The sequence below is a fragment of the Heliangelus exortis genome, chromosome 13 (genome assembly GCF_036169615.1).
Source record: "Heliangelus exortis chromosome 13, bHelExo1.hap1, whole genome shotgun sequence".
Lineage (NCBI taxonomy): Eukaryota > Metazoa > Chordata > Aves > Apodiformes > Trochilidae > Heliangelus > Heliangelus exortis.
In genome coordinates, this window is record NC_092434.1 from 16,313,503 (window position 1) to 16,331,198 (window position 17,696).

General features: G+C 41.7%; 1 protein-coding gene across 2 annotated transcripts in view; it reads right to left on the reverse strand.

Moving 5' to 3' along the window:
• CBFB (core-binding factor subunit beta) overlaps positions 1-14,780 on the reverse strand; it is a 41,809-nt gene extending 27,029 nt beyond the window's left edge. For both annotated transcript variants that reach the window (XM_071757034.1, XM_071757035.1), the window contains exons 1-3: positions 14,575-14,780; positions 14,264-14,350; positions 9,609-9,725 (exon numbers count right to left, since the gene is read on the reverse strand). In XM_071757034.1, coding sequence (XP_071613135.1) covers positions 9,609-9,725; positions 14,264-14,350; positions 14,575-14,652 — 282 coding nt within the window. In that variant the 5' untranslated portion in view covers positions 14,653-14,780. The remainder of the gene's footprint in view (positions 1-9,608; positions 9,726-14,263; positions 14,351-14,574) is intronic.
• Positions 14,781-17,696: the final 2,916 nt, after the last annotated feature.

A 17,696-nucleotide genomic window follows, 5' to 3' on the forward strand; every position in this document is an offset into this window, starting at 1 on the left:
ACAGCTTGAAATATTAACTTAAGGCATTTCATACCCAAGGGGAAAAAAAAAAGGCTCAAAAAACCTGTGCCCAAAGTTCCATTCAGGATCACTAACACAGAAAATACATTTTAGCTCTCCAATTATAGCAGAAGGTGTCTGGATACCAAATGATAACAACCCTAAAAGTTCTGAAAACTGGGAATAATGCAGTCTGATTCACAACTGGAAAACAGTTTCAGAAAATACTTCCAACTTCAATCATAACTTTCTAACAAAACCTGAGAGTCTGGTATTACATACCTCAGGAAACTTAAGTATTCTTACATAAATCATCTAGTTTTATTAGAAATAAAGCTAAAGCTTTGGAAGAGGTCCATCTACATAAAACTCAGATGCAGCAAAATCCTTTTTTAAAATTCTGTGTAGAAAACAAATCCATGTATGGACTCACATTAAAATATCTTTGTATGTAGGATCAGAGCTGGGACAAAGCCTCTCTCAGTACACTTTCTCCATGACTGAGATACTACAGGATGTTTTTTGCTTTTTATACTTCAAAAGAGAACAGCAGAAAAATCTTCCTCACTTCACAGGAGAGACAATCTGAGAAACATGGTATTTATGGGTTTTTTGGTGGCTGGCTGTTGGTTTTTTCTGTGTAGTTAACTTGACTATGTAATCATGACTCCTTTTGCAAAGCAGATCAATGTTCCACTTAATTATGCAGATTACTATTCCAGTTAACTAAAAACCAAGCCTTTAACTAAGAAGACACAAACACTAAGGATGTTAGAGCAAATGCCATGAGGATTTGTGAAGGCTACAGTATTTTAGTGCTGGATGAAGATCACTGTTAACTTGCTTAGAAGTTAAAAGAAAAATACTAAATTGCTACTGCCCAGAAATTATACTCTAATAAGAAAGAAGTCTCCAGACACAGTTCCAAAGTACTGCAACTACACTTGACTAAAACCACCCCCAAAAACCCTAATACAAAGCAAAAGGTTTTGCTCCAACTCCTTAGGTGTGCAGTGTCACCACAAAAGGTTTATGCCTCCCAACATGAAATGTGCTTCATGCTCAGACTCAGTCCATCTGCCTTCAAAAAGATAAATCCAAGCCTATAATTAGAACCCAGAATCAACAAAAAAAACAGTGAGCAGAACACAAGGATAATCTGAAAGGCAAATACATGCTGGGGTTTTCCCTGCAAAATTTTACAGGGTCTTTTATCAGTTCATCTTTACCACTAGATTCTACAGGAGAAAGATGACTGGTTTTAGATTTAGATTTACTCTCCCAAAAGAGCATGCATTTGAAAAAAAGACCAAATTTTTCTTCCAACATTTGCAAAGAACCCTGTTTTCACAGCAAATACTGCTAGGAGACTGCTGCTGTTTTGCTGCTGCAAGTATGCATGAATATAACTAAAAAATAACCTCTGCCCCCAAACCCAGCTAACTAACAAGAACACGTACCATTTGCTGCCACATTGACAAAATATCTTTTCCAGAAGGGAATTACAAATTTGGTTGGGAAATCTATACATCTTTCTTTTCAAGCTTTCAGGAAACTGCAAAGCAAAAAGCAGTTGTAACCAGAAATTCCAAGGGAGGGCTAAAAAGGAGAGGTTTGTCTAGAACACCATTTACACACCGTGCTGTGTGCAAACCAACAGCCTGTTCAAGCTGAATATTTTAACTGAAAATTTGTGTGTACTTAACCAGAACATACCTGACCCAGACAGTATGGGCAAGCCACTAATAAAAGCCATCCAGGAACTGATGAACACAAAAAGGGGTGAGAAACTTTGCCTCTTCTGCCCTTTGACTTTCATTACATTCTTAAGCACTCACCCTTCCCCCTTAAGCAGGATTCAACAAGTAGTACTGCAGCAAGTCTTAAAATACTGCAAGTTAGTGATTTTTTTTTTCTCTTTCACATACCAAAGTGACTACTTTGCTTTCATCACCCAATAAAACCTCAGTGCTGTAATTATACTGTAGAGAACCAGCAGCTTCTGCAGAGAAACATCATTAGCAATGGCTGTGAATTCTCTTTAACAAAGTAATTAGCAGTGTGTGTGTGTATACATATAAAAAAAATACCAAATTCTCCAGCAAAATCCTTACAAAAATTATTAATCTTCATAACTACATAAATATATATTAAAAAACCAACATATTAATAGTTTTGGTCAGCCAAAATGCACCAAGAATTATCACAGCACAAGACCAGGAAGGGACAGAACCAACACTATGATTTGCAGAAGAGTGGAATGGATTTAAATCCTCACTGTTCATTTTCTATAAACCACTTACTGATTCATTTTCTTAAAGTCTGATTTGCAAGTTCTCAAGAGCAGAACTTAAAAAAAAAAATTCACACTGCTTCTCTGGATGCTTTGTCAGGAAATCACCACCCTGGATGTGTCATGAACAGTCTAAAGACCTTTTGAAGTGATCAGGAACAGCTTTTTGGTTTCTGTGATGAGAACCCACCAGGCTATCAGGTTGTGCAACCACATTGCAGGATACTATCCTCACATTCCCCTGCTTGGAGGCATCTGGATCTAAGATGATTGCCCACTACCCCTCCACCCCAGAGAAAGAAGCTTGCCCTCAATAAATATAAAAAATAAAAAGAGAAGCATGGAAGGTTTATAAAGAAATCCCCATTCTTTAGCAACATGAGAAATAGGGAAACCAGTGTAGTTTGTCTTGCCTTCCTTAGTTTTCCTATTCTTAAACACTCTTTCAGCTTGTATTTGTTTTCCAATAAAGAAAAAGTCAAATATTGCTTCTCCTGAAGTGTGTAAGCTTTTCCCTTTTTTCTTTTTTTTTTTTTTTTTAACAGCCATACACTACCTGTAGGGCAGCTAAAATTTTCTTCTTGACTCCTCTGATCTGTTTTGTCAAACAGCACTGGCCACTCCTCAACTGCCAGCAAGGGCTATTTCATCAGGACATAAAAACCCCAGCAGTTAATTCCATGGCTGCTTTCTTCCCTAGATTTCTAAATATTTGAAATATCCAAACAATGTTTTTTCCTCAGTAACTGTATTTCAATAAAAAATTAAATTTCAATGGTCCTTTCTGTAAAAATTATGCTAGGTTTATGAACTCTGTCACCCTCCACTGGCTTTATCTCCTATATCTGTAACAAAATGAACAGATAAATGAAGTTGCATACCCAGAAGTCCTACAACATAAAGCTACTGCTTGCAATCTCTTAAGCAAAGTATTTTAAATACAAAAAGGCAGTTCTCCAGACTCATCTTGTGTACATATTACTGTAACAGAAAACAGATAAACTTTCTGCCAAAAAAAAACATATGCAGCATCAGCTATTCCCCAAAACTGATTCTTTCAGTAGCACTTGTGTCCTTGAAATAGCAGTCTTGTGCAAGAGCCCTTATTTTTTTTTCCATATTATTGTCACAGTACATATTTCACCAGGCCAACTTTTTAAACATCAACCATGCCAGCTAATTGGCTCATTTCATTACTTGTACTTTGGACAATAAAACTTGAAGAAACATTTCAGTAACTTTCAGAAAAATGGCAGATCCTTGTAGCAAATGTTTCATCATCTTATTGAATTCTTCTGTTCTTAAACATGAAGTATTAACTGATTTTTCCACACGGAATCAGACATCCTCCAACATTCTTTTCTCATTCATTTATGAGAAAAGCACAGAAGTGCAACATTAACAACTTTGCTTTGTAAGTGGAGGCTGATCTGCAAACAAGAGGATTCAACAATCCAAATGTCTGGATTTCTTCCAGAATCTCTGCTCTGAAGATTTCAAGTACTGCTTTCATCCACACAGCACTCATCTGTCCTCACATACAGCCAATTCCCAAATGCAAAATTTACCTCACTAACTCCAGTGTTGCTCCTTTCCTGGAAAACTTTAGGATGATGGTGTTGACTAAATATAAACAACTCTGGTGGGTGCATTCAGACTACTGGAAAAAGTTCCAGGCAATGTGTAAAATAAGATGGAATAAAAGCCACATGATGGAATAAAAGCTAATCAGAAGCAGACTGATGTCAGTGCTCAGGACCTACAGAAAGGGCTGACAGATAGGTACAACAGCCCTGCCCTGAGCACTAAGGATTGCTCCAAAATGGCCTGAATACACTGCAATGCCCCAAGGAGTCTGCAGGCAATGACAGAGGAATTTGGAGGATGGGGGAGTGGAAGGATTAGAGGGAAAAGGCTGGGGACATTTGTCACATGAGAGACACCTGGTGTGACTCACAGATGAGTAACAGAGGGCACCCTATGATAAATCACCCTTCAGGAACAACTGGCAAAACCTCAGCCAGCAGCTGCTCACCAGCACAGAACCCCACTCTGCCCAGCAAGCAATGAGCTCTGAAAGAGTTCTCTTCAAGTTCCTAATATCAGTGGTGTATCAACTGGATGCAGGCACAAGCATCTCCCAGTCCTGAGGGGAAGTAAATCAGCCAGGATACACTGTGACTGCCTGGCTTCCAAAGGAGTTTCAGTCAACCAGCTCTTCCCTGATACACCTTAGAGCATCCTCAAAGCAAAAATGGGACAGGAACATCAACAACAAAATGACCTGCCTGGAAACAAACAAACAAACCCCACAACAACAAAACCCTGAGCAGTTTCAGCTAAAATAAAAGAGTCTTAAAAAGCACCTCAAAGGATGAGGTGCACATGGAGAGGTTTTTTCCCTGAGCACGTGGAGGGTTCAGCAGCTGAGGTGCCTTCACACTGAGAACCAGGTACTCTTCACAGAAGAATCTCTCCCAATTACCTCAGTGTTTTGGGGTTGGGAGACCATCAGATAGACCTGAGTAGGAGAATGAAAAGGGTGCTCAGGAAAAGCACCAGTTTTGAGACAGGCAGCAGTCAGATCAAGGAGAGAACTGCAGACAAACGTGACAGAAGTCTGACCCCAAAACATCCTCGTGCTAACCCACCAGGGCAGTAAGGCACTAGCCTAGAAAAAAAAACCAAAATAATCAGTCAAGAACTCTACAGAGCTACAGAATGAACCACAGCTTGATTCACATCTGAAAGCACCCAGACTGCTCTACAAGAGCAAGAGTTTACAAGCAGGACAAGTCCTGTGAACCACAACGTCCTCACTTGATGCCCTCACATATTGAGAGAATCCACAAAGAATATCCCTGGCACCACTCAGAGGCTGACATTTCCTATCTTTCTAATCAAGCCACATCTTACCTGCCCACATGCCTCCATGACATAAAAAACCAGCTCTGTGAACTTCTCTTGGGTGATGCCCAGCTTTTGAGGGCTGTAGTGCACTTCAAGTCCTCAAGTGCTTTAAACAGAAACCTTCACAACTTGAAGGAGCATTAAATTGCTACAGACAAAGAAAAGAATGCAGTCATAAAATCCTAATAACTGTTACAATCACATGCATCCCATGCCCAAGATGGTTTGCCCTATGTGGCATGATCTTCAGTTAATGTTACAGCACTAGCATACTTTTTTTTTTTTTTCTAAACCCTTAGTATCAGACATCCTTTGCCACTGATCTGAAAAAAATTAGACTCAAATCCTTTTCTGTCCAGGAAAGTGCCTGCAATGAACTGTGGGCTGCAATGAACACATACTGCTAACTGTAAGAATATTTTAGATGGTGACAATGCAAAAAAACCCCAAATACTGCTGGACTGAAAATATAGGAACTTCAGGAATATTAGTTCTTCAGCACTATGGTGAGAATAAAATGAAAGCTGAAGCTGTAAAAGTTTCCCAGACACCCTCAATGACTTCTTTATAAAAGTAAGGGTATCTAAAAAAAACAAACAAACCCAAACCCAAAACTGCTACTCCAGCTTTGTCTGAAGGACTTAATGTTTCATCTAAGTTCATCAAAAAGCAGTGGGGACCAAAGAAAGTAAAACTTCCTCTTCAGTACAGGCTTACACTGATATTTTTCATAAATTAAGCCTTCACTCTCCAAGCAAATTCCACTGGGTACACTGTGGTCCTATGTCTGACTGGAAATTGCATTTTCTCAGAAAATGAATCAACCAATACACCATTCCCAGTAATTATGAAATTTCACTGCTAAAGTCAGAAAACAAAAAGCTGATTTGGGGACAATCCCTATCTATCAAGCCTCCAGGGAGAAAGGAGGATGTCAGTGGGAGACTGGTGCTGTTGGCTGCCATTTAAATATAGTTTTTATTCAAATACAGCACCTTTCTTTCTCATTCCATTTCTGTAGCTGCTGTGATGTCTGCAGAACAACAGAGGTTTTTTAGGTTTTAGCTTTTTAGGTTTTTAGCTTCATCCAAGCACTTACCATCAACTTACAGCCAAATAAAAATTTCCTGGTTACACCAGGAAAAAATGCATGCAAGTAGAAACTCAGCATCTTCAGGAAGAAAACTAAAGTCTAGTAATATTTAGTTATGGCTACACTCAAATGAATGTCCTAGTGAGTAGAAACCCTAGCAACACCAACCACGTGGCATTCCAGGCACTCAGAACCAATTCAAATCCTGCCTGATGTGCTTTCTTCCTGAGCTGTGGAACTCTTGAGTACATTCTGCTGAAAAAAGCCTGTGCTGAAGGTTCTGGTTTATAAGCAGCTGCCACCAAGCAGCAGACAGGAAGTGAAGCTGCATTAAAAATGAGATGGAGAATCATATTATACAGGGGAGGGGAAGTAAAACAATTCACACACTTCACCAGGGTAGTAACTGGTATTTAAACAATGAAAAAAGAATATCCAAGACCTGATATTCTTCCAGATAAGCAAGGCCACAGCTATACAAGCATCTCAAGTAACAAATGAAAAGCAGGAACATTTTATCTAACTGTAGGAAGTATACAAAATGAATCATGCAAAGAAACTTGATCACCCAGTTCTTAACAGGACATGGGAGCTTTCAATAAAATTTGAAGAAGCAAGTCAAGCCTCCACACAGCTCAGCCTGAAGTTCACATGGTATCAGTATAAAAGTGACACACCCCACACTCCCCCACAATCACAATGTTCCAGGACTTTTACAATCTAGGGACCTATTTTTAGTGTGGCTTTTTCTTTGGCTATGACAAACCCCCAAAATTGTTCAAACCCAATTAAATTTGCTACAGGACAAAGCACAGAATGTTAAAACCAGCTCAAAAGAAAAAAAAAAAAAAGTTGAGTTTAAAATGAATAAGAACATTTAGTGAGCCCAGAGGTGTCCAATTCTTGAATTAATGAAGACAGGGTACCCACCAGAGCCTACCCTCCCATCAGGAACATCAGATGCATCAAATTAAAAAGGCAAATTAAGCATAGAAAGAACCCCTCACTAGGAAATACCAGATTGAAAAACCTCAAGCCTGCTATGCACAGAATCCTGACTTTCCCCTGGATTTACAATGGTCTTGCTCTTGCTAAAATTCCACCATTCAAGAAGCAATTCTAGCAGATGCTGCACCAGTAGTGCTGTCAATATGTGTGCAAAACTGCTTGGACACAATAGTGAGATATTTCAGCTCTGGATAAGCTATTTTTGGGCTACCACTTGTTTAGCCAAGCAGAATTCCAGAATAAAAATATTTTAGCATTGGTAAGTTTATCTGCATTTGAGATCTCCAGCTAATGCCTAAAATAATAATTAACTGACAGCTCCCCCCACAGTCTTTTTTTATTCATATAATTAAAAACATGCCTTGCTGGCTTAGGTCCAGTGATGAACAAGCAGACATTATTCAGTGCCTCAAGAATCAAAGCTCATAAAACAAGGTTGCACAGAGCTGCAAAAGTCACATGGTGCTAAGAGACTGCTGAAGCCTATGAAAGAAATTCTTAATAAAACGAAAGTCTAGAGAGGGAAAAATCTCAGACAATTCATGTGAAAGACTTAGCTGTTTCTGTTGATAACATATGCTGCCTACTCCTCTTCTGAAGTTCTGGGAGTGGCTGACTGTCAGACAAGTTTAACTCTGCACAGAGCAAGCCTGCCTTGGTGTGTGATTTAGGCCAGGGAAGTTTGATTACAGCAGTGAACTTGTGATTTGTTCATCCTGGAGCATAACACTATTGCCATTTATTAGCTTATCCATGTCTAGCCTCATTCAGCTGCATTCTTCTAAACATTTTATTTAGTGAAGCACTCCAGATTTACTGTAAACACATATAAAGCAGGGAGTGGCATTCATTAATGAGCCTCATGTTCTATTTTTAACACACAGCCCATCTACCATGCTCCTACATGATTAAGACAACACAAGGAAATGGATGAAGTAGTTCAGTACTTTAAGAATTCATTCAGAGAAAACAAAGTTTAAAAAAAAAAATCCATAGGAGTAAATAAAATTAGTTTTGAACTGGCAAGAAGAGAGACTTCAGTCTTCTTACACATTACAAGAAAATTCCTCATTCAATTGTGAGCCAGAATCAATATTTTTTCAATAAGAGGCAGATTCAATTCTGTTTCCTTAGCAAAGCAGTCAGTACCCAGCAGAGCCAACTTCACTCATTCTCTCCCTATTTGTCAAGCTTCTGCAAGCCTCACAGGACTATAGGGAAAACATTTAAAAAAAAAAAACAACAAACCCAAACTCATTATTTTCAATTCCAAGTGCCCTATCTGCCCTCAGGATTATTTTTTTCTTCCTATCAAGTTTTCCCCCTATAGGAAATACTTGAGTGTTCCACCTAGCAGCATTCAGAAGACCCAATATGCCATTAAACCCAAACATGCTTCATTGTTCATTGTTTCAAAAGCAGGTAAAAAGTTTAGCAAAAGTAAGAATTTTGTAGTCTATTAAAAATCTTTGAAGACAAAAAAATGATACAGAAATTAGCCTGAAACAGCAAGGCTATGGGGAGATAAGGACTACTCCAAACCTACTGAGGTCTGCAGAGAGTCTCCTATTGAATGCAGTATTTGGATCAGTCCCAAAGCATCTACAGTTACAAAGATTAGAGACAGCATCTATATTTTGAAGATACATTTTTCCTGTAAAACAAAACCAGCTGTGACTTCAGTAAGTTTACTCTGATGAGACAAAGCAAGGTTTTTGACTTTAATACAGCTTCATGGTAAGCATCACTGTCATTTGGGAATTTTAGCTTTTGGTAACAGGCCATGGGACAACTACCTCATGAAAAATTACATTCAGAAATTAATTCTGAAAGTGATGCTTATTCCCCACTATTGCTCATGGTGAAACAGAGGAAAATGCTTTATTCCACCAAATGCTTGCTGCATCCACTGGCAGCATAAGACCCAAGGAAACAACCAGCTCAAAGTGCACATTTTCATTACTGTCTCCCACCATTTGTTGGCCCAAGCCTAGTTTCTGAACTACTATCAAAGAATCTGACTCAACACCAAAGTTAAATTCCTCCCCAGAATTTTTCATAGCCTTAAAGTTCTGTTCTTCAAAATAATAAAAAGCCACACACAGATGGCTGCCCACATGTTTCCCTCCAAAAATATTAAGATGCTTTAAAACAAAGTGATACCGGGGCTGACCCTAACACGTGACTAACATGCACTGAGAGGTGAAAAATTAGTAATTTTGCATCATACCCACAGCCCATACTATAGGAAGATCACAAAGACAAGATAAAAATTCCTTTCAGTCACAATAATTTCCTTCTTACCTTGCCTCCTTCTCTTTCAAAGTCGACATATTCCCGGGTCGGTGTCTGTCGCTGCTCCCCCTGCCAGCTGGCCGGAAAAAACTGGAGAGACAGATTGGTTCCTGTGGCCACAAAAGCCTTTTAGAAAAATCAATACAAACAGGATCAGGGAGCAAGACATTACATAAATTATGCAGGCAGTCATTTATTTTTACATCAGTTTATGTCTTAAGCCAGGCAGCACGGAGAATGCTTAAAGTCAAAAACATGTGCTCATCATTTTTCTTAAGTATTAAGTTACAAACATTTGATTCCATTTTGACAACATTTACCATTGGCTGCTTCAGATATAAAACACAACATGGAATCAATACTTCTTTCAAATCAGTTTTGCTGACATTAGAATCTGTCCTTTCAGTTTGGTCTGGATAACCTGTGCCCTTACTACCCGAAGCATTAAAAATTGCCAATGCTTTTTATAGAGCTTCACTATCTCTAAAAGAAGGAACTGCTGAAGGAAAATTAACCCCTGAGACCTTTTATTAGGGACAACTTTCCCCCCCCCCCCCCCAAAGAAAAGCACTCCTTTTGTTTCACAATCTACTAGTACCTAAACACTGATCACAACTGAAATGCAAATATTCCCCTTTTATCACCACATTTATCAATACACAGCTCAATTAAGCTTCAGAGGATGAAGTCTTCTTTGCCACCTGAAGACATCCAGGAAATCCAAATCAGGAGATCCTGTGCCAGTGAGAAAGGCACCAAATCTTCTCAGTTGCAGCCCTTTGTAAAATCATTAAAGGGACTGACTTAACCGTATTAGAAAAAGCATGCTTTGCTTTTAAATAAATAATTTTCTGTAGTTTCAAATGAAAGTAAGATTGTTTACTTTATTAAGCCACTGCATTTATTTGTGTATCTTAACAACTCCAAGTCAGGATGAGTATACTGATTTCTGGACATGAAATAAAAAAAAAAAAAACTGGCTTTGCAAGCACAAGCCCTTTGCAAGGAGATTTTTCCAAGTACCCTTGTGTAGTACACATATAGCATGAACTATAAGCATGTGGATACTCAAACATGCTCCCAGAACATAACTCTACTCAGAACCCCAGGGTTAAACGTAATTTGTTACAATCAAATAACTGTATTGATTAGCATGATCACCTAAGATTTAACTGGTCATCAATCCAGAATCCAGTTTTCCTTAAAAGCTACACAAATACTCTCCAATAGCTGGAATTCCCTGGCAAGCAGATTTCTTTGAAGCAACCCAGAATTCAGCAACTTGACAGCATAACTGTACTGTTACCCATGACACACCATCCCTACCTGGTATTTAAGACAGCTCTGGCCATGTACTGCAGCACTGCCTGTCACAGGATTAATACCTCCCATTTTAAAAGTAGATGTGCTTTGTCTTGACTTCTCCTCCTTTGCCAAGGGAGACTCTGCAATCAGGTTCCATCCCAGACTATTCTTAAAAGCAGATTATTTATTTTTAAGCCCATTCTCAGGGTCATTAAAATAAGAGTAATCCATCCTGCTAATACTGGGGGAGTATTGTACTGCTGCATTTATATTTCTTTGCTCTGCAACACGCAAAGAAAAACATTTCAATGAACGCAAAAGCAGCTTCAACAAGGGTACCCTTACACAAATAAAAAACATCCAAACAGCCAGGGCTGCAGACCAACAGCACCAGGCTGACTACCTTGTATTTTCTCTTTGCTTTTCTAAGTGATGCTCTTTACATATCAACAAAAAAAATTCATATCTCCAAATATTTCTGACTCATAGGTCACCACCACTCAGTCTGCTCATGAGCTACCTTCCCACTTCCAAGCATCTTTACCAAACAGGTGGTTTTCACTCTTTCATTTACACACTTAAAATGCCCACAGAGAGAGATCCTGGAGATCCCTGCAGCCCTCCAGGCTATGCCAGCATCTGCAGACTCCCAGAATATTGGCTAAAATACTTGCTTTTTGGGGAGCAGAGAGCCTGAAGTGCCCATGCCCCTCTGCTTCCAGTCCCTAACTTCAGCTAGAGGTAAGAACCCTGGGAATAAATCCCAGGGAAAAGAAAATGGAAGAACAGAAAATTCCCACATCCTCACGGAGTCATGCAGGCAACATGCAAACCACAGGCTATTTATAAAGCTATGTAGGTATTTATCCTCTGGATTTTTGAAGCCTGGTCCCTCCCTTTGAACAATTAAAATACCCATGTGCTTCTAAAATCTAAATCATAGCTCACTACTGAAAAGCTCAAGAGCAGTCTTGTTAGTAACCACACAGGACTACACTGAATCCAACAGTTTTCTTCTAGTAGCAAGCAAATTAAAAAAAAAAAGCAAAACCAAAAACCAAAAAACAAAACAGCAAAAAACCCAAAACACTGGTTTGCTCTTAAATTTTAAAGTAAAAAAAAAAACAACCCCAAAACAAAACTAAAAAACCCAGACAAACAAAAAAGAAAAATCAAAAAACCAAAACCTAATTTTCTATACAGAGCTTTGTGAAGCTCAGTCTGAGCTGCTATCATGCACACATGCCTCAAATTTTGCAGAGACCTCATCAGGTAGCACAGGGGTGATCTGAGCCACAATACAAGCACCTTCCAAACAAAGAGTTGGTTAGGAAGTCTCCCAAAATAAATTTAGCGTGGAAAGTTATTTTCAAATTACCAAAGCAATACCAGTAAATCCCAAATCTTAATATTTCACAGGTATTTTCTCAGGAACACTGGTAATTATTTTCTTTGTTCCATCAAGACTTACTTGACAGAGGTAACAAGCAGCTTACTGCCAGTTCTACATTAAATCCCTAACATCTTCCCCAGGTTTTTTTACCTGCTTAAAAAGGTCATTTGCAAAGGCTCCCTTTGGAGATAAAAGAATAAATCCTTGATGTCTGGAAAAATATTCAATTCTTAAAAAAGTAAAATTGCTAGGTGTTTTTAACATCAGTCATTACACACACTACATTTCTAAATAAACGTGCCCTGTTCACAAAACAAAACCAGCTGTTTCAGATCAAGAAATATAGAAGCTGTTTTATAATTAAATAGTATTACTTAGAACAAGCAACACTGGTTGCTTCTAGGGGACAAAGTTCTGGCACAGAAAGACAGCAGTAGCCTTGGAAATCCAAAGGTGAAACTACAGGGATTTCTAATTTATATAAATAACTGCACAGGCTGCTTAAAAAGCTGGTTGATAAACTAGACATCCATTTTATTTATTTATTTAGGGAAGGATTCTGTTATACCATGCATTTTCACCTGCTCACAAGCTTCAAATGCTAGCAAGCCACCTTTTCCTCACCTACCTATTGTCTGCCTGGTGACTTTTGAAAGGAAGCATTAAATATGAACATTAAAAAAAAATAAATTGTAAAATCAAGGAAGAAGCTACAAACGGCCTCTCACAAAATGGTATTTCTGGTTCTTAGATCACAGGGGTAAGATTCAGTTAAAATAGTTACTCAATAAAAGCTAACCATGTACTTAAGTGTACATCTTTTTATGCACTGATGCAAATGAACATCAGTTGCAGCAAGTGGTATTCAATTACATTTGTTTGGATGTGCATAAGAATAATTTAAGAATTAATTCCACTGTGAACTGACTAGCAGCATCCACACCACATGAAATTAAAGAATCATCATATACGTGCAGAGTAAGGAGCTGTTTTCTATGGGAAAGCAATGCTTACCACACGTTCTACTATATCAAGTAAATGAAAAATAGGTTACTTCTGAATTTTAAGAGCAGCCAACAGTCAAAAACTTCACAAGGCAATGAGATACTGATCCTGCAGAAGAAATATACAGCAGAAACCACACCAGGAAGTAACTAGTCAGTTCTTGACTACGCCAAGCCATACTTCATCTCACTTCTTAATTCTCCACGTACTGCAAGTAACCTTAATGAATGAGAAAATCGGGGCTGAACTGCCAAGTTTCAGTTTAAGAATTTAATTTTAAAAATCACTTATTTCACAGACGCATCTAAGAGCCCATTCGAGACTTAGAGCCAGCGTCTTCTCAACAATTTCACTCAGTTCGGAAAGCTACGATTTAAAAAAAAAAAAAAAAAAAAAAAAAAAAAAAAAAGCAGCTGAATATCGAAACGAGCCGCTCACAACCCCAACACGTGTCCGGGGAGAGAAGTGCAGCCGGATGGCACTGCCGGTGCTCGGAGGGCTCCGGGAGATGTTCCTCCCCTCCACATCACCGCCCCGGGACTCCGGGCCCGCCGGTACCGGGTTCGCTCCGCTCCGGCTCGGCAAACTCGGGCCGCCGCCTTCCAGCGACTGAACGCTAAGGGGACAGAAACGCTGCCGTTTAACGACCCCGTCTCCTTCCTTCAGCCTCTGAAAGGCGGCAAATGTCACTTTTTTGTCCTCAAGCAAAACTTTCCAGCCCGGCGCGACCCCCCGGTCCGGGCTAACACCCCACTCCCCCGCGCCGAGCCGCTCAGCTACTTCCAGCGTTCCTTCTCCTCCAAGCCTCCCTCAAACTTTTTATTTAAAAAAAAAAAAAAAAAAAAAAAAAAATCTAAATAACTGGGGAGAACGGCGGCGGGGCCCATCCGTCTCACGACTGCCTGGCGCCCCTGCCCACCCCGCTGCCGGCGGCCCCCGAGGGGAGCTCGGCGCCACTTACGATCTCGGAGCGGCCGTCGCGACAGGCGTTCTGGAAGCGGGCCTGCCTCTCCTCGTGGGGCCGGTCCCTGAAGCCGGTGTATTTAATCTGCGGAGAACAGGGAGCGCAATCAGAGGGGCCCAATTCCCGGAGATAAGGGGGGCAGCGGAGTGCACAGACTGAGCTTCCCCAGCGCCGCCGCCCGGCTCGGCTCCCCCCGCCGCGCCTGAGGTGAGAAGCGGGGCTGCCCCGGCCCCTTGGCGGAAACTTTCCTCGCGGAGAGGAGGGTTAGAGGAGAGGGGGTGGTGGAAGCGGGCTCCCCGCCGGCTCACCTCGCACTCGCGGCTCAGCTTCCTGAAGAACTCCTCGTTCTCGAACTTGCTCCGCTGGTCGGGGACAACCCGCGGCATGGTGGTGGGGCCGCCGCCGGCTGCCCTCCCTCCCGCCCCGCGCTGTCCCAGCCCCAGCGCTCTCCTCGCCCTTTGTTAGCCCCCGTCGGCGGCGGCGGCACCCCCTCCCTCCCCCTCTCTCCTCCCTCTCCCGCCTCCCCGCGCAAAGCAGCAGCCACCACCGCCCGCTCCCGCCTCCCCCTCTCCCCTCCCTCCCCTCCGACTTCCTCCCGGCTCGCACACCCCGGCCGAACAGCCGCGCCATTCACAACCCCGCCGACACCCCCGCGCATGCGCCGCGGGGCTCCCGCGCCTCCCTCCGAGGCGGGAAGCGGCGTGAGTTCGGGTGGGGGGGACTCACACACCGCATCGCCTCACACCCACCCTTCCCAACCGCATCCCCTCACCCGGGCGGTGACGCACCCGTAGGGCTGAGGGCAGCGGGGTCTTTCCCCCTTTGCTACCCCCCTGCCCCGGCTTAGCGCGCTCCGTCTCGATGGTTTCCGGCTTCCTGCTTCGAGGGGAGCAGCCTCAGCCCGGCCGTGGGTTGCGCTCCCCTTGCTCGGGGTCCCTCACGGGCCGTCCCTCCGCTTCCTTCACCCCCTCCCCATCACCACTTCAGTCTCGGGGGGTGGAGGCTTTGCACCGGCCGCTCGGGGGGCAGGGAGGGCTCTCCGCGGCCCGGTGCGAGGGCCTGGGCTAAACCCAGGGCATGGTCCGTGTCCCATGGCTGCTAAAAGGATCCAGCAGCCTCACTCCGGCTGCCCTCCCAGACAAAGCTCCGGGGGCTGCGCTGCTCCCTCCCCGGGGTTGCTGCGGCGGGGAGCTCGTCCTGAGGCTTCAAACTCTGAAGCCTCGGTGTCTGGCGTTCCGGTGTGAGGCTGCTGCAAAAAAAATCCAGCGCTTCGGTTCACCAGTGCTTAAAAAAAGTTCGCTTTGCACACAGGCTAAAAATACAGCACCGAGACACCAGCCTGAAGTCTTGATTCTAATCATCTGCACGCACAGGAATTTTGCAGGATCAAGGAGCACAGCAGGACAAAATCACCTGCCCCTAAATCAATTTTTTTCCAACTTCACCTTGGTTATCTTTTTTTCCTTCAACCACTTCCCCAGCCTTTCAGCAGCTCAAGCATTGTAAGGATAGTTGCCCATGCCAAAAAAAAAAACCCTAAAACTGTCGGGGCTGTTACGATACCTATTGCCAACGTAAAAATATTATCGAGGGTATTAGATCTTCTGATAAAGAAATGAGGTTTTCTAATCTCGCAGTCATACAATCTTAACTTTACACGTACTCATGCAAATTGGGAGAGGGCAATGCTAGGGTTAGCCAGAAGGCATGATTTGAATCAAGTCTGAGGAACTTAATAAAAAAATGAGGGAAGTGTCTGTATCCCTCAACTAACTGTATACCAGCCCCATAAAAAGGAGGGTTTTTTTGAAATGCAGAAAAAAATTTAAGAGAAGTTTAACACGTTTATGAGCTGCAGATTTAGGCAGCAACTCTGTGTTTGAGATGTACCCTCCGATTTTTGGTACATTCCTGTGATGCAGCTATGTGTGCAAATTCAGAAATTAGAAGCACTAAAAGAGCTGGTCTGAAAGTTTTCTTCAAAACTGAACAGTAATACACTGAAACTGAAAACATAAAAATGTTAATATAGATCTCGACTCGCATAGATTAATACAAATCCCTAAGTGAAATTCTCCTGAACATCAGGCACATTTAAAGCTCTCAAAATAAGATTTTTTTTTTAAAAAAATCCGTATCACTTTTCATCCTACAGCAAGATCAATACCAAGAGCATAGACCTGCAGGAGACCTGCCAAGTTCATAAGGTAGAAACCTGCTCTCTTAACCTCCAATAATCTTTCACTATTCACTAGTACATTGCTCAATTCCCACCTTCTCCCCCCCCAAACTGTCTTTTCTTTCAAGAAACAGTTTGCAAAAAAAAAAAAAAAATAAATTACCAAGGTAAAAAACAAGAACAGTGGTTGTAAAGCCCTAGTATAAGAAATGGGAGACATAATCATCTAGGCAAGCTTGGGTTTTTGACCTTGGAGTATGTTTTTCTAGCTTTTGGAAAGAATGTAAAATCTGACTGTTTTCCTCCAGGAAGTTCTTTGGTTTATGTTTTTCATCCTGGAGTTTTCCTCTCCCCACTGCAAAGTTTTTGTTTTAAACCAGGTGAGTCAATACTATCGTAGAGTTTGTAACAGCTCAGATGCTGCCTCTCTGTGTTGCCCTGGTCAGAGGTGAGATGGCAAACATTGGCATGGTGTCATTCTGAATTTATTTAATTTCTCTCTACTAAGCTAACACACACCAAAAAAATTCACTTCTGCTCTGAAGAACCATAGTGAAGGGAACTGGTTCCTTTATATTGTGACAGATATAACGAGGAGAAAATTATTTTAAACCTTTCTCATTAAGGAAAGATGATGAAATTGGACCAGCTTTTCCCTCAACCCTGTGCATTTCCCCTCTACCCCCAACATTTAACAAGGCAATTCAGGTCTTAGAGACATCCCTGCTTTTATTGTTTGTAGCTAGGCAGAAGAAAGGCACAAAAATGAGTGTCTTTCCAGCAAGAGAGGCTTCAGCATAATTTCCACAGTTATTTACCCTGCTTGGCCAGAGCTGCTGGCCAACAGCCAGAGAGTCAACACAGATCAGAAGCAGCTTTGCAGGTGGTAGCTGGGGGATATGAGAGGGAAAGCTGAGGTTATGGTGTTGGAGGTGGGATAAAACCTCATGGGAATTCTGCAGCTCAGTTAACTTTTTTTCTTCTCCATTTACTTTTTAGCCCTGTATCATCAGTGCACCAGAAGGAGCTGGATCCTTTTTCCTTCTGCATGACCAAATGCAACTGCTGCCTAAAGGTGTCAGGGATATCTCTGCAAAGCCTTTCAGTGCAGTTCAGGCTGCTCAAATGTGACCAAACTTACCATGGTCTGTCCATCCATGGTCTTGTTGATTCACAAGAACTTTGGCTGGTCCTGAGCCTGTGGCTGAGTTACCTGCTGAGAAGAGAAAGGGCAAGCTTGTAGGGATGCTG